The sequence below is a fragment of the Rhincodon typus genome, chromosome 17 (genome assembly GCF_021869965.1).
Source record: "Rhincodon typus isolate 14 chromosome 17, sRhiTyp1.1, whole genome shotgun sequence".
NCBI lineage: Eukaryota > Metazoa > Chordata > Chondrichthyes > Orectolobiformes > Rhincodontidae > Rhincodon > Rhincodon typus.
The window spans coordinates 12,248,292-12,269,878 of NC_063348.1; the positions used below are offsets into that span (position 1 = coordinate 12,248,292).

The following is a 21,587-nucleotide window of genomic DNA, read 5'->3' on the forward strand; positions in this document are numbered from 1 at the left end:
AGGTATTACTCTAAAAGCGTTTGAATATAACTTCAGAGTTCAGCGAAAGGTTTTGTCTCTATCACACTCTTGCAGACTATGACTCACAGATCCCTGTCTCTCTCGGGGTGAAAGAAAATGATCATACAATCCCCTCTAACCCTTGCACCAATTTATTTTAGTTTGTGGTCCCTAATTATCGACGTGTATGCTAAAGAAAATAGGACCATTTCCAACCACACTCATTCAGAGCTCTCACAATTTAATACGTCTCAGTTAAATCTCCACGTAGCCTGTTCTGTGCCAAAGTAAACATCGCAGTTGATACAATCTTTACTCAGTTAAAATTTTCCCAGTGCTGACCACATTCTCATAACTTTCATCAAATTGTCTCTGATTTAAATCTTAGCAGGCCTCGTGTATTCTCCAAGGTTTAAAAATTGATCAAATTGGGCTTTCAAAATGTCATTGTCGTTAATTAGGCGCCAGTGAGAATTGCTCTAAATTTATTTCTTTCAAACAAAGCACATCTATTCAGTGTAAAAGCAAGGACATATCGTACTGTTTTCATAACAATTGCCGTTTAATCCCATGTGACCAACAGATCAATGCAATCCTGCTGAACTTCACATGAAAATTAAACAAATTTTTGAGCTCATTTTTGCCTTTTACTAGGCAGCAATGGAAGGTCACTAATGCCCTGGAGGCATCTGTGTAATTCGAATTCCATATAAGGTTGTGGAGGCAACTGGTTGAGGTATAGCTTTCAACAGCATGCAACTAAACTGTCTGAACTCTTGTATATCGGTTTAGTTGTTTATTTTTCAATTGTAAATCCCATTATCACTGGATAGAGCCTGGAGTCCAAAGAACAAGGTCTCATTATATGGTAAGATCTATTGTGTGATAAGGGTGGCAAAACATCACTCGTGGACTTGCAGGAAAACTAGTTTTTCCTTGCATGATTTCAGTCACACTGAACATAAATACTTCAACTTCTGTTAGTTTTCATGACCTATTATTAAGTAAAACAGCTGACCTGCTATTTTGTTTCTGCTAAGAGAGACTTGAATTGCTTGCCTCATGAATGTGAAGATAAATTGCAGGGAAATTCCCTGAGGTACTGTTATGTTTTGGAGAATTGCCGGCACAGCAACGTGTACTGTCACTTTATTATCTAAAATCATTCTTTTGACTTATCGTACTTGAATCATTCTAAAGCTGTGCTAAATGGACAAATTAAAGGCTTCTTATAATCCAGACAATGTATCCTCTCCTGAAACTGACAATTAACACCGATGCCACTTGGTGCATGTAGACTTTTCATGGGAAAATTTGGATTGGCAGTGGCAACGAGTTAGCTGACAAGTGGAGCATCACTGCCCTCGCTCATGTCCTCTCCTAAAGAAAGTAATCGTATTGTAAAAATAAAACCGGATTTCTTTTTCCTCTGATGTAGGTGGTGCACCAAACTATTATCCAAATAGTTTTAGTGGCCCTGAAACTCAGCCTCTAGCCGTGGAGCACTCTTTGGCTATAATGAAGGATGTTGCTCGGTACAACAGTGCCAATGATGATGATTACTCTCAGGTAAGTGTAGTAGAACTTCACTGCATGAAAATTCTGTTTTTCTTTCTCCTTCTCTGGTTGTCATCTACCCCACCCCTGCCACTCCTCACCTTCACACAGCAAAAAATGCACATCATGCTCACTAACCCTTTTTGTTGATCGTTTCCTAGTGTTCTAAGGTTCTGAGTGTACGTGAGGTTAGGATTGTTTCTATATGATGCTGGGTCATTTGCTACGTGCTGCTTTTGTAAATTGCAAAGCAACCAGCCATAACCTCACAATGGGAAACTGAGCAATACAGCTTTTAGCTAACTTAAATGACTTGCAGTGTTTAAATAAGATTCATACTTCTCCACTACTGCCAAATTGTACCTGGTATACAATTTCACAAGTAGAGGTAAAAGTAGAGATAGGGAGAGGGATGGACTGTAACAAAACACAGTTACGATCTGTAGCTATAACCTTAAGCAAAGAGAAAGCAAATGGTAGTTTAGAACAGTGCTTCATTTAAACCAGAGCACAAGCTGTGCTCACCATGTTTATCTGTACATTGGTATTATGTCATGGGTTTTCCACGAGGATATTATAACTAAATGAGGAGATGCAGTCACATGGGACCTGGCTGAATTGTAAGTCACCTTATTATTTATTTATCTCTTAGGACTTAGGTACGATCCAACCCAGAATAGGTCAAAAGGATACCCATAATTTATAAAAGTTTCAGCACATACCTTTTATATGTGTGTGTATAGCACAAAACAGACCCTTATTTCACAATGACAATATAGTCTTTGATAAGGATTTCTAGTGTGGGAAGTGGAAATGACATGTTATAGTAAGCATTAACTGATATTCAATGATTTGCACTAATGCTTAAATGTGACACAGTGCTGTCGGAAACAATTTTGATGTTTCTGTAGCTGAACTGGCGGCTCAGTGGTTAGCACTGTTGCCTCACAGTGCCAGGGACCCGGGTTTGATTCCAGCCTTGGGTGACTGTCTGTGTGGAGTTTGCACATTCTCCCCATATCTGCGTGGGCTTCCTCTGGGTGCTCTGGTTTCCTCCCACAGTCCAAAAATGTGCATGGTAGGTGGATTGGCCATGCTAAATTGCCTATCGTATCCAGGGATGTTTAGGTGAGGTGGGTTAGACATGGGAAATGTAAGGGTAGGGGAATGGGTCTGGGTGGGATGCTCTTCGAAGGGGCACTGTGGACTTGTTGGGCCGAATGGCCTGTTTCCACACTGTAGGGATTCTGTGAACCTTGGTGATGTTGAGAAACTGGCCGAGGGCTCTCATCACTATTTTAACAATTGTAGTTTACTTGAGTATTGATATCTACCAGGAAATTAACAACCGTCAAAGTGTGCATTTACGATATTCAACAGTTTTATGGAGTTTCAGTTGGTCATCAACCTTTTGTATTAATTTAGGTAATAGCATTTATCAGGCAGTCATAACCCTGACTGATCCAGATGTCAGAGTTAAGATACATGTTATGCCAGTTAAGCGTTAGCTCAGTGGTTGCATTAGTACGTAAGCTAGATCAAAATCCTCAGTTATTATCAATAAATGTTTTAACAAGCTTAAAGGTTCAGTGCAAAATCTTCCAGAAGTGCAGCACTCATTTGTCCACCACGTTACTACCTGTTTTGTTAACATTCTTACAATTTGCTTTCCTAGGAGGAGGGATTTTTCACTTGTCCCAATATTACTGAGATAAGACCTGAGCGCTCATTGTGATTGGCAAAGTCCAAGGTTTAAAAACTATATCTTTCCCAGTTGATGATACTTGATGCCATTTGTATAGTGCGATGGAATCATGGAATCCTATAGCACTGAAGGTGCCATTCACCCTATCATTGCTATACCAGCTATTTTAAAATATTGTCCATTAGCCCATTTGACTGCTGCAAAATTTAAAATTCTGATTGTTTTATGCTGCCACGTTGTTGGTATTTGTATTCGGATGAGCTCCTACAAGCACTATTTGCACAGCTTTTGAATTTTCATGAGATTTCTGTCCGGACTAGGTAACTACATTTTATCTGCAAGTGCTGAATGCAGATGAGCGTCGAAGACTCTGTGAGAACATAGCAGCCCATCTCAAGGATGCTCAGCTTTTCATTCAGAACAGAATGGTGAGTTGAACATTATTTGGATAAGTTTAGCTTCTCTTGGTTGTTACAGAAAAGAAAACTGACACCTCATCAAATTTTATAAATGTCATAAAACCAGTTGGCCTCTGATAGGAGCAACAGTTCCCAAGAATCCCTTCAGGAGGTGACTTTTCTGTAACTGCCCAGTGATTTAATTTTCCAAGTATTTTGCTGGCTTTTAAGGACAAATTCACACGATCCCATGTATTTTGAGTCCTGCATAGTGACTTACTGAACTCGATATTTCATTGTTGGGCAAACCTTGTTGAAATCTGTTGCTTCTTCACGTAAAAGGGTGGTTTATAGAAAGAGTCACCAAGAGCCCAGGTCTACCAGAAAGAAAGACTTGCACTTTTGCCTGTGTTGAATTTTGGTACGTAGTCTGACCTCTCCAGGAAAGATCTGTGCCACAAAGAAATTCAGAAATGTATTGTGAGGAAGGCTGTTATTATGTAAAATGCTGCTGTTCAAGCGCAAAAGTGTATTCATGATTGTAGTCATTGTCTTTCTAGGTGTGTCTGTTAAACAAAGTTCATCCTGACTATGCCGCTCAAGTTCGCGCATTGCTGGAGCAGCACAATGCTAAATGTCCTCAGAAGGTACTCGATCTACTTTAATCTTTTTAGGCAGCTTTCAATTTTGTTCTACTTGTGTATCTCTTTCACCTTATTTTTCTATTTGATAAGCTGTTCTTGGTCTTTTCCTGAACTATGTGATTTCCTTATGACTATAGGATTAGAATTTAGAGTCATGCGGGTGTACAGCACGGAAACATGCCAACCAGATAGCTTACATTAATCTAGTCCCATTTGCCAGCATGTGGCCCACATTCCTCCAAATCCTTCCTATTCTTATACCCATCAGATGCCTTTTAAATGTTGTAATTGTAACAGCCTCCACTGCCTCCTCTGGCAGCTCATTTCCGTATGGACCAGCCTCTGTGAAAAGTTGCACCCAGCTCCCTTTTAATTCTTAGCCCCCTCACCTTAAACCTATACCCTCTAGTTTTGGACTCCTCTATTCTAGGGAAAAGACCTTGACTATTCAGCCTATCCATGCTCCTCATGGTTTTATAAACTTCTATAAAATTATCCCTCCTCCTCTGATGCTCCAGGGAAAATAGCCCCAGCCTATTCAGCCTCTCCCTATAGCTCAAACCCTCCAACTCTGGCAACGTCCTTGTAAATCTTTTCTGAACCCTTTCAAATTTCACAATGTCTTTCCTATAGCATGGAGACCAGAAGTGAATGCGCTGTTCCAAAAGTGGTCTAACCACTGTGCTGTACAGCTTCAGCATGACCCCCCAGCCCCTATACTCAATGCACTGACCAATAACAGCTAGTGTACCAAATGCCGCCTTCATATCCTTACTTCAAGCTGTCTGGGAAAATTTCTTTCAGCTACATCAGCAATCTTTTCCTTGATTCCATTTTGAGTATTCTAATATAGATTCTTGTTGTGTGAAATGTTCAACATCCAGTGGAAATAGCACCTTGAGTAACTTGCAGACACTTCATCCCTTTCCCTCTCAACAGTTTACCTCCTTTACCTCTCTGCCTAGTTTTCCACCTCAGATATTCACTGGGATAGTATTTAAATTTTACTATATCTTCAGGCTCAAGCAGCTGTGTGGTATGGAGACCAGATTTTTTAAAGGCTTGTTTTTGAGATGGGAATGAAAATTGCAAGGCAGTTCAATATTATAATTCCTTGTCCATTCTTATTTGAATGAATAATCATTTTGCCTGCAAATTGTGGAATTAGAGTCACACATGGTCTTGATAGGTGAGAGTGGAAGATCACATTCCCCAAATTGTCAGGTGTGTTTATGTAATTATTTGGAAGCCTCCACTGCACCCTGGATTTCCTTCTCTGTGTAGCCTAATGCATCACTAGGCAGTGAATTTTGTCAACGTGGATGCCAAGGGAAATGCTGGAGTTATTTTTAGTGGAGGGAAAATCTATGGGAAAAAAACTTCAATGATTTTATTAACAAGAGCTTGTAGTTAGTAACATTTATGCAAAGTGAAAGGGTAGCATGCGGTCACCTTGGAGTGACAGCCTCACAGCTTGAGGGAGCACTGATTCATGCCCCTTAGGATAGGGCCCATAAGATGTAGGAGACAGCCGTTGAGTCTGCTGTACCATTCAATGGGATCATAGCTGATCTGTTAATCCTTAACTCCACTTTTCTGCTTTTCCCCCATTACCGTTGATTGCCTTACCAATTAAAAATCTGTGTATCTCCGTTTTGAATATATATAATGAACCAGCCCTGACAATTCACTGCTCCCTTAGGAGATATTCCTCCTTGTTTGTTTTAAATGGGTGACACCTTAATTTGAGGTTATGCCCTCTGATCCCAGACTCTCCCACAAGTGGAAGCACCCTGTCCGCATTTACCCCGTCCAGACCCTAAGAATCTTGTATGTTTCAATAAGGTTGCTTCTCATTCTAAACCCCAGTGAGAACAAGCTTGACCTACTCAACCTTTCCATGTAACAAGATCCTTCCATTCCCAGGATCAACCCCTAGTGAATCTCCAGTGCATTTATCCTTAGATAAGGGGATCAAAACTGTTCTCAATATTTTTGATGTATCTTCTGATTTGATCAAGGGAAGGAAGGTGTGACTGAGAGTCTGGTAGGTAAGGGGACACGGGTGTGAGTGCAGGAGTCTAAATATGTGCAGTTGTCAAATTGGTTTGCAGTTCTTTCAGCTTGTTTGAATGAGAAGACTGTGGGGCGGATGGCCTAACTGACCATGGCAGTATGGTATAGGAAGCTATTTAAATGCAAGGAATTAAAACGTAATATATAGATAGTAGGTTGCAGTACAGTGAGGAGTTTGACTCTGTTCTCTGCAGAAAAGAGCAAGAATCCATGAGGATTCATTTTTTAACTTGGTACCAATGTTTAGGATGTTACAGTGTGATCGGGAGGATACAGTCACTAGTCCAGTTGGTAACGTGCAAAGTGTGAGATTACAGATAAATATATACTTTAATATTATTTATTTATTTCAGAAATTAGATTTTGAATTGGTGGTATGTGGGTTTTGGCCTGAGTATGCAAAGGACTTTGGTGATTAACTTGTCAGTATTTCTGGAACTGTGATGAAGAAACCAGTATGGAAAAATAATTCCTAGAGTGCTAATGGGAATCTGTTTGCATCGGGGGGTCTTTGAGTGGACAAAGTAAATATTGAAAGCATTTGGCTGCTTTCAGTTGGAAAGATCCAGATTTGTTGTTTTGTTGCTAAAGAAAAACATCCATTGCTTGGAAAGCCTTTCGGTTTCAGTTCACAGATGTCCTGGCAGAGGTTAGATGTGCCAAATTGTTTCTGCTGAAGATAGTTTAGGACTGTTAAGAAATGGAATACCTGAGGTTGAAAGTTACAGATCGGAAGTATTTGGTTAAAATTGTGAAAGGGTTATTTGAAGCTGAGAAGGTCCAAGTTTAGCTGTGTGAAAACTTTTATTAACTAACTAACTAACTAATTAATTAATACGGAAAGCTTATACAGCTTGAGAAGAATGCTACAATTTATTGCAAGGGAAATTAAATATGAAAGTAGGGAGGTTATGCTTCAGTTATGAGGCACTGATGAGACCACACCTGGAATACTGTGTACAGTGTTGGTCTCTGGCTCCAAAGCATGCATATACCAGCATTCAGACATGGAGTGTTTAGTTCTGCTTTTTTTAAAGCTACTTTTGTAACCTCGAATGCTGTTAATGCACTCTAATGTATATGCTCTGTCCCTTCCTGCCACACTCTGGTCAGCTCTACCTTATTGCTATCATACTGTCTTGCCTTGTCTTCTCTGTTCAATTTATCACATCTTCCTAAACTCAGTCCTTTACTCCAACTGTATCAGAGATAGTCGGAACTGCTGCTATGATGCTGCTTGGCCTGCTGTGTTCATCCAGCTGTACACCTTGTTATCTTTACTCCAATTATTTAGTTTGAAGCTTTTCTACCATCTCAACTATTTTACTTGTCCAAACAAGCACAGCTCGGGTCCCAACAATATAGTCCTGTTTCCCAGAACACTACTGCCAGTGCCCCTGAATCAAAACCCATTTCTCCCATGTCGATGTTTGAGCCACATATTTGACTCTCTCATCCTATTTATTCTATGTCAATTTGATAGTGGCTCGAGATAGTAATCCAAGAATTACCTTTTTGACGTTTTGATTTTTTTTTAAAATTTAGCCCTGGTGGTTCCCAACTTTTATTTAGGTCATTGGTCTCTATGCAGACCAGGGCCCCTGGATCCTCACTTCCATTGCAAGTTCCTCTCTAGGCCAGGACAAATCCTGGCAGTGGACAGGCAAAACATCCTAAATGCATCAAAATCACTTGCATCCAAGACAGAAGAACGACCAAAGAATGTTGAACTATGACAGTCGATGGAATGAAGATATAATTGTTGACCATACTAAGGAGTTTGTGTTGGGGGCTTCAATCTGCCCAGTGTTCACCTACAGAAAATGGAGTCCACCAAAATTAAATGTTGGACAACAGAGGCAGAGTTAATATGCCAGAATTTGGAGATTATGGAATGAAGCTGAGCAATTATACTTGGTATGAAATTAGTACCCTTTCTGAAAACATTTTCTGCTTTGCAAGCTGTTCTAAGTGTTTCAATTCTTAACTTCAAGATTCGGCCGGTTAATATAATTTGGGTCTTCTCCCATGCAGCTTGTGTGAGCAGGTGTGCATTTTATAGAAAAACCCCCGGGAATGGGTGCTAATATTGGGCGTCTTCTTTTACAGACGATGGTCAGAACCTACAGTCGTCATCCTTCTGCTGAGAGGTCAAACCTGTGACGGTTTAACGTGAAGTGTGGTGTCACAGCTACAGTCTAACTTTCCAGACCCATTTATGCTTCAAACATTAGTTATGATTGTATAATTGATAATGATCCCTAAACTTCAGATTTTGTAACTGAAGAATTTTCTTATTGCATATTTTGTTTAAAAGCTAAAAAGTCTTGTCTGATTTAATGCTTGCATTTAAAACCAAACCTAAGTTTTCCTCTCTCTTCCTTCCTCACTTAAGTATGTAAATTCCATCCGTTATTTCTCCCAAGATTTGTGATCCTGGAGATGAGTCTTTTTTTTTTTTTTGTTACTGTGCATCTCTCTCACAATGCCTGCTGGATCTGTGGCATTGTATTTGTTTGGCTGAGAATTCATATTGGGCTTTCTACCTCCTCTGCTTAGTTTTAGCAGCAACTTTAAAGATTGTTTTCCACACACTTAACTATATGCCATTTAACATTTAATCTTGTTACATAAGTTAAGGCTTCTGCTAAATTTAGCTTTGAATACCCAATGCACAAGCTTCTGTCCTTTGTTCTTGCAATGAAGTCCAGGCTAATAATTTAGCTCAAAACGTGAATGCTGTATTAAACAATGGCAATTTTTATTTTTGTTAATCTGGGAAGTGAGGGACTTGATAAAGAAACTCAAATTAAACTATTAATACAACTTTCAAATGCTGTTGTAAATATGTGTCCTCACCCAGTTGTACAGATGTCAGCTGTGGCTCATTTTAGAGCACTTTTGTCTCTGAATCTGAAGGTTATCGGTTTAAACCCATAGCAGAGACAAACTGAAATCTAGGCCAGTGCTCCAGTGTAATACAGAGGAATCACTGCACTGTTGGATATAACACAAAACCAAAAGATCTGTCTCCCCTTTCAGGTGCACATAAAGTATTTTATGTAAATATTTTGAAAAAGAACTGGTGTCTTACCAACATCGGAACAACAAAAACTGAATATCTGGTTGTTATCGCTTTGCGGGGAGCATGTTGTTTGTCAATTGGCTGCCATGTTTTTTCGAATACAACGGTGATTTCATAGAACAGTTCTTCAATTGGGGTGGCCTGAGGTTGTAGAAGGTACTACAGAAATGCAGGTTTGTTTGCTCACTTTCACAAGGAATCTTTCATTTGGAGTGTTTTCAAAGTCTGGGTTTATTGCCTTTTGAGACTGTGTGTGTCAGATGCACCATCCTGACAAGTATTCTCATTTGATTCCTTTTTCTTTGTGTTTCAGAATATTTGTTTGAGCAGTCAGAGGACATATAATTTAAGTTTGATTTCCCATTCAAGTGCTCATCCCTCTGAGTTCGTATTTTCCTTTTTGTTCCTTTGGATCTGACTTTTCCCTTTCCAGAGGCCCTTTCTCGTGGCATGTTCTCCTTTTTTTTTTTATTCTGTTACCCAATGATGAATTAGAGGGCTTGCCTCAGTAGTGACTGAACAACTGGCAGGTATTGCACTCTTCATTTGTAATGTCAAAATAGTTTAAAATGAGTCCATTGTCTGTATCAATAAACATGAAACTGATGGGGCTCAATTTAGTCATTGTGAAAATCCAGTTAATTTTTAGAGCTTTGCAAAAGGGGAAAATATGTTTTTTCTTTTATTTAAAAAGTAATCGAGGAGGAAAGTTAGTGTTTCAGTAAAGGCTTATATTTATATAGAATCTTTCCATGGCAGTTAAAAGCACATTTCCATCAATTAAGCATTTCTGAAGCATAGTCATTGTTATAATGTAGGGAAATTTGGCAATCGTTTTGCACGTAGCAAGGTTCCATAAAACAAGAATGGTATAGATGCTTCAACAGTCTTTTAATGTTATTTCAGGATTACAGTATTAGTCATAATATTGGTGAGAACTCCCTCATGCTTCAAGATAGTCTTCAAATTCTTTCACAACCATGTCAGCCAGCATGTCCTCTGGAAGAATTTTGGGGAATTAATGTATTGCTCCCAGTTTAATAGGATACAGATTTACACCCAAGACTGAACCATGTCTAGTCCTGCAACCAGGAAGACTCTGAGGCATCTTTGCTAGAGGGGCTTTGATGAAGGTTGATAGTGTGGCCTATTCATTTGGGCTTCCTCCTAACATGTGTGCCATGGTTTGGCAATTAATGCCGAATTGTGGCAGATTATTAATTGAAGAATACTCATTTTTTGCTGTTTTAGGAGATGAAATAATGCCATGAAATCCATGCCTACTGGTTTAAACTTTTTGGTCAAATTAGCTTGTGTTAAAGTTAATTCACAAGGGAAAGCGTCACACTGAAATTCCGAAAAAGCATGCATGGGTTTGTATTTTTGAAAACAAAGGAAAAGATCAGTTTCTCTTAGCTGTTATTTTTATCAGTTTTACGCAATGATGGCATGCAGTTTATATTCAATTAAGAGTTCTAAAACAAGCGCAAGATGTTTGGGTTTATATAGAACCTTTACTTTTAAAGTTGCTCTAGAATGAATACATTTTGGAACACTTGTGATAGAATATTCCTCCAGATTAATTAAGTTGTTTTCATTTGAGATCGAGGTTACTGGGGTTAAAAATTAGACAATGGACTCCTTGCATCTTGAGCCCAGAGTTAACATTTAATTTGGCATCCAGCATGTAGTTTAATCATACTGTAATCTTTCTGAAGAGTTACATGCATTTGCATTCCGGTTATAAATGCACTTATTAGCTTATTTGCTGATTTATTAATGACATTTAACCCAAACACAATTGAAGCAAATGTAATCTGAGATCAGTAGTAATGAGAAGTGGGGACTTGTACAACCAATTCAACCTGAACAGTCAGCATAATCTACCAATGCAGGAAAGAAGATGAAGCCAATTCTTTAATTTGAATATCTTTTTGAATGTCAGTAAAACTGAAGATTTTATCTCTGGAAATATGATTTGTAACTTGATAGAGATGATTTTTAATGCTTAGTAAAATTCCAGGAATGTGATTAAATGCATCCAAACAATGGCATTTTGTGTTTGTTTCGAAATATTTTCTCCTGAAGCTCGTGCCTCAGTCTTCTGGCTTAAGTTCGGAAGCTTCCAAGAGACCATAATGTAAGCAAAAGAAACAACACTAATGGATGACAGTTCGCAGTAGGTGTGGTGTCTACCAACTAGAATTACTACTTTTAATCATCCACGAAAGAAGCTATAGCTTTTTGTTTGGTCTTAAAACTGCTCCCACTCTTTTCCCCCCACCTCCCCCAACCACATTTGTGTATAAATGGAAAATTATTCCAGATGAGAATTTTTTAATGTACTGTTCTTGAAAATCAATGTGAGCATAAAGAGGGTGTTACTTTTAACAAACGGTGACAAATGAAACATTCACTTCAGAATTTTACATTGATTTTTGAGTATCTTAGTTCATACCAACTTCACTAAATTTAAAATAATAGTAGAATTTCTGGAAGAACTGTATCGTTTGACATTTTGGCAGAATGTTTGGAACAAAAAATAAATTTAAGAATCCTTGAGTAATGCTACCTCTGTTGATACTTCATACAAAGATCTTGGTTGACCATAGGATGGAAAGGCAGCAGGATTCAGGCACACATCATCGTGCAAAACTGAATGCCTTTTGCACCTGCAAATGTGCCACATGAGAAACTAAAATTCCACCTTCATGATCTTCCTACACTTGTTGAAATCAATGCTTGCATCTATGAATAAATATGCAAATAGCTGATTCAAGTAATAAGTGCATTTAATTGTTCTAGTGAGTCTATCTTTAAGCCTTAAAATTTTAAAATATGTTTAAACCAGTTGATGGCAATTGATTCATTTATCTCAACCTACCTGGGGTCTTGTGACACACTAGTGGTGTCCTACCTCCAGGTCAGGAGTTCTTCGTTCAATTCCTACCTGCCCAGAGGTGTGTGATAACATCTCTACAGATTGGTTGGACATATCCACAATTTTTACTTTTAATTGAGAGCAAGGCTAGCCATTGTTGATATTTGGGGCTCTGTGTTCATAGTTACCTAATATAGGCAGTTGGTGATTTGTGACAATTTTCTGGAAGTTTGTTAAGATCTGGTTTAGATACAGTATGTTAGTTAATTACATGATGAGAAATATATGCCCCGTGACTGATGAGAACACTTCTCTCATCCCAAATCTGTCCTGTAAAATGGAGAAATAGAGCCAGGGCACTCCTGTGTCCCAGATGTCTTTGTTCTTCTGTGGGTTGATGTAGGGGTTCTCCTGGTCTTCCCTCAAGAAGATAGTCACTCATGTTCCTCGTAGACCTCTCCATCTATCCCTATAGATGAGCATTGTGTCTTCTCTGCATTACGTCTAAACCTTCTCAGCCAGTGTGGGCAGCTCCTCGTGATAGCAGGATGACTGTTGTCACATTACCCTACATCTATAACTGAGGGTTGGGTTGCAAATTTTACTCCCCGAGGAATACATACCTATTTTCAAAAACAATAGTGAATCCTGTTCATCTGGTGCTAGATAAATTGATGCTTTTCATTGGGCATGTGACCTCAGTATTTTTCATAATTCTTTCCTTTATTTTCATATGGTAGAATTTTGAGTTTATTAACTGCTGTAACAGCTGTTAATTAAAATCTCATGCTACATAGTAAATAGTAGGAAAATTCCATTGCAAAGGTGCCTAAATTTCCATTCACAGATTGAGCCAGCACTTTCATCTCCCTCTTTCCAGAGCTACTTGCAAGAAAGCATTAGGAATGCAATATAAGAACATTTAAACTATTATTAAAGGTTGAGAGCCATTGGAGAAACAAAAATAAAATGCTGTTGCTGGAGATCTGAAATCCTTAAAAAGCTAGAAATATTTAGGCAGCACCTGTAAGGATGGAGAAACATAATCTTTTAGGTTGTTGAACTTTCTGATGAAAGGTAAGATTTAGAGTTATAGGTTCTGAAGGTGGCAGAACAGGTTAATTGGGTAGTTGAGAAGACCTATGGGACATCTTATCAGTTGTGGCATAGTTTATGAGGGCAGGGAGATCATGTTGGAGCTGTACAAAACTCTGGTTATGCTATAGCTGGAGGACTGCGTGCAGTTCTGGTCACCTCACCATAAGGAAGGATATGATTGCACACCCCTCCAGTGCAGAGGAGATTCCTCTGGGTTGAAGCATTTTTCCTATTAAAGTCTGGATAGGCTTGGATTATTTTCGTTAGAACAGAGCACGGACAGGGTGACCAGGAGGCAGCTGTTCCCCTTAGTTGAAGGATCAATAATGAGGAGCCGTAATTTTAAGGTGAAGAGCAGGAGGGGACTTAAAGATTTTTCTACTCTGAGGGGTGTGGGTATCTGAAATGCACTGTCTAGGAGGGCATTTGAGGTTGGAAGCCTCATAATCTTCAAAATGTACATTAAACACTTGAAATTTCATAATATACAAGGCTATGGGCCAAGTCCTGGAAAGATGGATTTGTGTAGAGCAGAGGAGATCAAGATGAATCATCCACTCGGCACTTTTGGCTGAAGATTATTGCAAATGCTTTATCTTTTGCACTGATGTATTGGGCTCCCCCATTATTGAGGATGTTTATGGAGCCTCCTCCTCAATTGAGTTGCTTAATTGTTTGCCACCATTGAGAACTGCATAGCATTGATCTGATCCATTAGGTGTGCAGTTGCTTAGGTCTGTCTATTACTTGCCTATTATGCTGGCTGGCACGCAAGTAGTCCTGTTGTGTAATTTCAAGTTGGCACTTCATTTTTAGGGATGCCTGATGCTGCTCCTGGCATGCCCTTCTGCACTCTTCATTGAACCTGTTCTTAAGATCAAAGAATGGGGCACTTTCATGAAAAATCATTGATTAGGGTCAACATGGTTTCATGAAAGGAAAATCATATTTGCCAAATCTTTTGGAACTTAGGGTGTTCAAGCAGGGCTGATAATGGGAAATCAGTGCCTGGAGAACATTTGGATCTTTGGATGTCACACAAAAGTTTTGTTTTTAAACAAATGATTGGGGTAATATATTAGCACACATTGAAAATTAGTTGATGGACATAAAACAAAGTAGGAATAAACAGGTTATTCATAGACATTGGGTGTGATGGTGTTAGGGCTTCGGGTACTCAAAAGAATTATGAATAATATAGAAGGAGGAAGAAGTGTATAATGCAGGCTTAGTGGTACAATACATAGATGATTCACGTCAAGTCTTGGTCATTTGATTATGTTGGAGATGATAGATTATTATACATGTTGGATTTTTTGATGCATTGACATTCCTGTGTTTATTTTTGGGATATTTATTAATGTATATCAGTCTGCACCCAGCATTTCCATCCTGCAACAGTGCAATTCACTGGGAGCAAAACAAAATCTATGTTTGTTTGATTAAAAGTAAGAATTTACATTCATTCAAAATAGCGGAACACAAAATGAAATGTAATGAAGAGATGTCAATGATAGGGGTTAAAGGCATGCATTATTGGAGGGCAATAAAATCATGAGGGCACGGATAGGGTAAATAGACAAGGTCTTTTCCCTGGGGTGAGGGAGTTTAAAACTAGAGGGTATAGGTTTAAGGTGAGAGGGGAAAGATATAAAAGGGACCCAAGGGACAACTTTTTCATGCAGAGGGTGGTGCATATACGGAATGAACTGCTAGCGGAAGTGGTTTAGGCTGGTACAATTACAACATTTAAAAGGCATCTGGATGGGTACATGAATGGGAAAGGTTTAGAGGGATATGGGCCAAATGCTGGCAAATGAGACTAGATTTATATAGGATATTTGGTTGGCGTGGATGAGTTGGACCAAAGGGTCTGTTTCCTTGGTGTACATCTCTGTGACTCAATGACAAGAAATCGGAGACAATAAATGGAAAGAATTTTTCAACTCTTTACCCATTGTGACAACTATGACATGGCAACTTTGTACTGCCTTTGGATAAAGCAAGAAGGCAAGTCCCAAATAAGCCCCAGCTAGGACAAGGGTCAAACTCAATTGTTGACACTGATCTGATCAAGCGACTGAACAATCAACTCCAGTGGAGTTTCAGTTTTTGCAGCGACGTATATCTTCTCCATGCATGTTGTAGTCTGTAGTGATAAATAGTTATGGCAACAGCTAGAAGGGATAACATACGTGGGAAAATGATATGGTCAGCCAGAAGCAGGAGAAGGCTAATAAAACTCTTCAAAACTATCAGTAATACTTTGGCTTTATTTCATTAACATGTTGAAAATTAATTCAACTAATGATAGAATCATTGATCAACATTTATTCTTAACTTCTGCAGTGGACATCAGAAAATGCCTATGTCCTCTTTAAAATAGGACATTACAATTTTAACCCCCCTATGAAGGTATCTTGGTCTTTATAGCTTTCATCAACCACCTTCTAAACCTAAATACATGAGTGTAGAATCCATATTTCCCATCCCGGTCACATCCTTCTCCCCAGGAGACGATGCCCATCAGGTACCATCGATTATTGCCCGGATTCTGTGTGACATTTGAAAAAACAAGTTTAATAAAGAAATGATATTGCCTATAACTTAGATACTAGGGAAAAACTACACTTTTTACTTAATGTCTTCACAATCACAGGATATCCGAAAGTACACCATATTGTCATCTAGGAAACACTACACCCAACTAACGTATAGCAAGCTCTCAAAAAGCAATGTAATAATTTTCCAGACAATCTGCTTTCTGAGTGAAGGATGATGCATAAGAAAAAATCCTTTATTTTTTCACCATTCGCAAGATTACAGCATCACTGGCTAGGCCAGCATTTTATTGGCCATCCCTAATTGCCCAGAGGACAATTGAGAGTCAACCTGATTGCTGTGGGTCTGGAGTCACATGTAGGCCAGACTAGGTAAGAATGGCAGTTTCCTTCCCTAAAGGACACTAGTGAACCAGGAGCGGGTTTTGTGACAATCAACTCATGGTGATCATTAGACTCTTAATTCCAGATTTTCATTGAATTGAAATTTCACCACCTGCTGTGGCAAGATTCAAACCCTAGTCGCCAGAACACTGCCTGGGTCTTCAGATTAACAGTCCAGTGATATTACTGCTAGGCCATTGCCTGCCCAAATACAGGAATGCCTATAAGCATCCGGGAGGGAAGGCCTGACCTCGAATTAACTTTTTAGCTGAAAGGTGATGTTTCCAGCAGAACAGTACTGAAGTGTCAGCCTAGATTACATACTGCAGCCTCTGAAGTAAGATTTGAGCCTAACTCAATCTAACTTGCAAGTGTCACCACTAAGCCAAGGCTAGCAGTTGGATTTACGACAGGGAGTACATTTTTTTCATTCTTTCCTGTGATGTGGGTGTCGGAGGTTGTGCCAGTATTTATTCCCCATTGCTAATTGCCCAAAAGACATTAGTGAATCAGCTTGAGCGTTTACCACAATCGACAGTGATTACAGTCTTATTGAGGCTAGCTTTTTTTCTAGATATTTCTTTTCCTGAGTTCTGCTACAGATGGGATTTGAACCCTTGTCCCCAGAAGATTAACATGGAGCTCTGGATTATTGGTCTAGAGAAATTATCTACAATGTCACCACCTCCAGACCGGCACCAATTTAAATCTTTTCCAAAGGTTCCCCATGATGGTTTCCCTATCCATCCTGTTTCTCTCAGGGTGTATTCTGGGAAAGCGAGATGCACTCTCACAAAGTGAGGAGAGAATGAACTACAGAGTAATGGTTCTATGCAGGAGGTTTTAAATTAGAAGTTCCACTGGGATCAACAAGAGTATAAGAGATAATGACACAAAAGGCAATAAACAATGGTAGCTTTTGGAAAGACTGAGAGGGATCACATGTGATAGATTTTTGCCAATGCTGCTGTACAGTGCTTCACTGATAAATGCAGGCGAGTTGATCTGCTCCATAAACCTCCATCAATGCTGCTGCCGCCAAGCCTGGCTTGTGTCTTAAGAGGTGAAGATTAGATTTCTTATCACAAAATGTTATATGAGTGGGGATGCCTCAGAAAAGTAATGTCTCTGAGGCATGAGGCTTTTCAAGGAAAAGACATGAAAGTAGGAATGAAGGAAATATTCAAGCACCTTCCTGAGAGACTAAGAATTTATGAGTGGAATGAATGACCATAAAGCCATAAGACATAGGAGGAGGAGCAGAATATTCAGCTCATCAAGACTGCTTCGCCATTCAATGAAATAATGGAGGATCTGATAATCCTCAACTCCACTTTCCTGCCTTTTCCCTATGACCATTGATTCCCTTACTGATTAAAAATCTGCCTATCCTAGCCTTGAACAGACCTAATGTACCAGCCTCAAGAACAGCAAAAAAATTCCACAGATTCACTCCCCACTAGGTAGAGAAATTCCTCCTCATCTCTATCTTACATGTGACCTCTTATCCTGAGGTTATGCCCTCTGATACTAGACTTTCCTGCAAGGGTAACAATCTTTCTGTATCTACTCTGTCAAGTCTCAAGTCCCTGAGTACAGGCCCAACCTACTCAATCTCTTTTTGTAAGACAGTCCCTCCATGGTATCAGTCTAGTGAAACTTCTCTGGACTGCATCCAAAGTCAGTATATCTTTCCTTAGATAAGGGGCCCAAACTCTTCACTGTATTCCAGCTGTAGTCTGACTAGTGCCTTGTATTGTTTCAGCAAAACCACCCTACTTCTATTCTCCATTTCCTTCGAAATAAAGGCTAACATTTCATTTGCCGTCCCTATTACTCGCCGAACTTGGATGCTAGCTTTTAGTGAATCATAGACAAGGACTCCCAAATCCCTCAGTGCTGCAGCTTTCTGCAGCCTTGCTCCATTGAAATAATATTCATCTCCTCCATTACTCCCGCTGAAGTGCATCGCCTCACATTTTCCCACATTATATTCCATCTGCCAAGTTTTTGCCCACTCACTTGGTCTGTCCATATCCCTCTTCAGACTCTTTGTGTCATCCTCATCACTTGCTTCCCACCTAGTTGTGTAATCTGCAAACTTGGCTATAGTAGATTCACTTCCCTTATCTTAGTCATTGTAATTGTAAATACATGTAAATAATTCAGGCCTCAGCACTGATCTCTGTGACACTCCACTGGTTACAGGTTGCCAACTTGGAAATGCCCCCTTATCCCAACTCACTGTCTTCTATTAGTTAGCCAATCCTCCATCCATGCTAATATGCTACCTCAAAAACCAGAGCTCTTATCTTATGAAGTAGCCTAATATGTGGTACCTTATCAAACATCTTCTGAAAATCCAAATATATTACATCCACTGCTTCCCCTTTATTTACTAGTGGCTTGATACCTCCTCTAATAAATTTCTTCGGCATGATTTCCCATCATGAAGCCATGTTGACTCTGCTTGATCGTGCTATGTATTCTAAATTCTCTGCTGGTGCATTCTTTATAATAAGATAAAGTTGCCTTAAACCCACAGGGCTGCTGTCTCGTTAGAGAAAGATGGCTGATGGTCAGTTTTATCTGAGGGTGACCACATCTCAGGTGAGGGGTAAGGTTGAGAAGGCAGGGCTTTCATGGTAAACTCAGCTAGTGATGGAATTAAACCTGCACTGTAGGCATCACTCTGCATCGCAAACCATCCAGCCAGTCAACTCAGTTCCAATACCCAAATCCTTTATAATAGACTCTAACATTTTCCCAATAACAATCATTAAGCTGACTGATCTATAGTTACTGCCTTTTGTCTCCTTCTCTTTCTAAGCAAAGGTGCGATATTGGCAATTTTCTAACCTTTTGGGACTTCTCCAGAATTTAGAGATCCTGGACAATTATTACCATTCTGCATAGCTACTTATTTAATACCATAGGATGCATCCCATTGGGTCCAAGGGACTTATTGGTCTTCAGCCCTGTTAGTTTTCCTAGCACTTTTTCTCTGATGATAGTTATTGTATTTATTTCCTCTCCTCCTTTTGCCCCTTTATTATTTAGTAATTTTGGAATGCTATTAATGTGTTCTATGGTGAAGATTGTTGCAAAGTGTTTATTTATTCAGTTCCTCTGCCACTTCCTGGTTCCCCATTATCATTTCCCCAGCCTCATTTCTTAAGGGGTCTGTATTAACTTTGGCCTCTCGCTTCCTTTTTATATATTTAAAGAGGTTCTTGCAGTCTGTCTTGCAAATTTACCCACAACATTCATTTCTCCCTTTTTTTGGTATTTTTGTTGGGTTTTAAAACTTACCCAATCCTCTGGCTTACCACTAACATTTGCCATATTGTATATATTTTTTCTTTCAATTTGATACTATCCTTAACTTCCCTGGTTAACCATGATTGGCTTGTCCCCTTTAGAATCCTTCTTCCTCAATGGAATATGTCTTTGTCGCGAGCCATGAAATATTTTCTTCAAAATCTGCCTTTGTTCCTCAACCTTCTTTGCTGTTAAATTTCTTTCCCAGTTCACTTCAGCCAACACTCCCCTTATTTGTATGTAATTATCCTCATTTAGATGTAGCACTGTTGTTTCTGACACATCTTCTACTGACACTGTACAAATTCTTCCTCATGGCTACCTCTGCCAAACTGTCCATCCCAATTTACATGAAAATTAAAGTCACTCATGATTAATGTACTGTTTACATTCCCTCATTATCTTCTGATTTATTCACTGTCCCAATATATAGTTGCTATTCGGGGTTAAGAAGTGACTTCTTCCTTTTTTTATTTCTTACATCATCTTGTATGGTTGAGAGAGGGACAGGACTGCCTGCTCAACGTTCCAGGGTTTTGTTGTTTTAGACAAGATAGAGGGGAAGGTAAAACAGGTAGAGAAGTTGCATTACCAATCAGGGATAACGTTACATCTGCGCTCAGAGAGGACATACTGGGGGGCTCATCCACCGAGGCAACATGGGTGCAGCTCAAAAATAAAATGGGTGCAATCACTCTGATAGGCCCCCCAACAGCCACCGAGACATTGAGGAGCAAATATGTAGGCAGGTTATGGAAAGAAGTAATAACGACAGGGTTGTCATAGTGGGTGATTTTAACTTCCCCAATATTGACTGTGACTTCCTTAGAGCGGGAAGAAGTTGTTAAGTGCATCCAGGAGGGTTTCTTGAAACAGTATATGGACAGTCCAACTTGAGGAGGGGCTATACTGGAACTTGTATTGGCTTGTGAGCCTGGCCAGGCGACTGAACTTTCAATGGGACAGCATTTTGGAAACAGTGATCACAACTCCTTAAGTTTAAAGATGGCAGTGAATAAGGATAAGTCAGAACCTCATGGGAAGGTACCAAACTGGAGGAGGGCAAATTATGTCAGTATTAGACAGGAGCTAGGAAGTGTTAATTGGGAGGAGCTGTTATCAGGCAAGTTCACATTTGACATGTGGGAATTGTTTAAAGATCTCCTGATGAGAGTTCAGAACCAGTATGTTCCAGTAAGGAGGAAGGACAAAGATGGCAAGGTAAGGGACCCTTGGATAACACGGGAGGTTATGAATTTAGTCAAAAGGGAAAAAGAAGCATATATATATAGTTTAGGAAGCAAAATTGGAGTGGGCCTGTGAGGAATATAAGGAAAGTAGGAAAGTACTCAAGCAGGGCATTAGGAGAGCAAGAAGAGGCCATGAAATGACCTTGGCAAGTAGGTTTAAACAGAATCCTTAGGCATTCTATACATACATTAAAAATGAGAGGATAACTAGGGAGAAAGTAGGACCATTCAAGGATAAAGAAGGGAACTTGTGCGTGGAGACAGAGGATGTGAGCAAGATCCTAAATGAGTAGTTCGTGTCGGTATTCACCCATTAAGAAGGATATGGAGGACAGTGAGATTTGTGTGCAGCTTGCTAATATGCTAGGGCATTTTGAGATCATAAAAGAAGTGGCGTTGGATCTCTTGAAGAACATTAAGGTGAATACATCCCCAGGGCCCAATGGTATTTACCCCAGGTTATTGAGAAAAGTAAAACAGGAGATTGCTGGGGCCTTGATCTTTGTATCCTCGCTAGCCACTGGAGAGGTCCTGGAGGACTTGCAAGTACCTAATGTTCCTCTATTTAAGAAGAGAAATAGGGATAATCCAGGAAACTACGACGGGTGAGTCTCACGTCGATGGTTG

General features: G+C 39.5%; 2 protein-coding genes across 3 annotated transcripts in view; one reads left to right on the top strand and one right to left on the bottom strand.

Annotated features, from left to right (window-relative positions):
• Window positions 1-21,587, top strand: part of cat (catalase) — an 81,266-nt gene that overhangs the window by 31,437 nt on the left and 28,242 nt on the right. Inside the window, exons 10-13 of one of the 2 annotated variants that reach the window (XM_048606871.1) lie at window positions 1,439-1,569; window positions 3,583-3,690; window positions 4,221-4,307; window positions 8,490-11,519. In XM_048606871.1, the coding sequence (XP_048462828.1) occupies window positions 1,439-1,569; window positions 3,583-3,690; window positions 4,221-4,307; window positions 8,490-8,543 (380 nt within the window). In that variant the 3' untranslated portion in view covers window positions 8,544-11,519. Of the gene's footprint in view, window positions 1-1,438; window positions 1,570-3,582; window positions 3,691-4,220; window positions 4,308-8,489; window positions 11,520-21,587 lie in introns of those variants that run through there. The other variant, XM_048606872.1, reaches the window with a different exon arrangement.
• Window positions 15,698-21,587, bottom strand: part of f2 (coagulation factor II (thrombin)) — a 61,207-nt gene continuing 55,317 nt past the window's right edge. Inside the window, exon 14 of the mRNA XM_020518652.2 lies at window positions 15,698-15,998. Within this exon, the coding sequence (XP_020374241.2) occupies window positions 15,852-15,998 (147 nt within the window). The 3' untranslated portion in view covers window positions 15,698-15,851. The remainder of the gene's footprint in view (window positions 15,999-21,587) is intronic.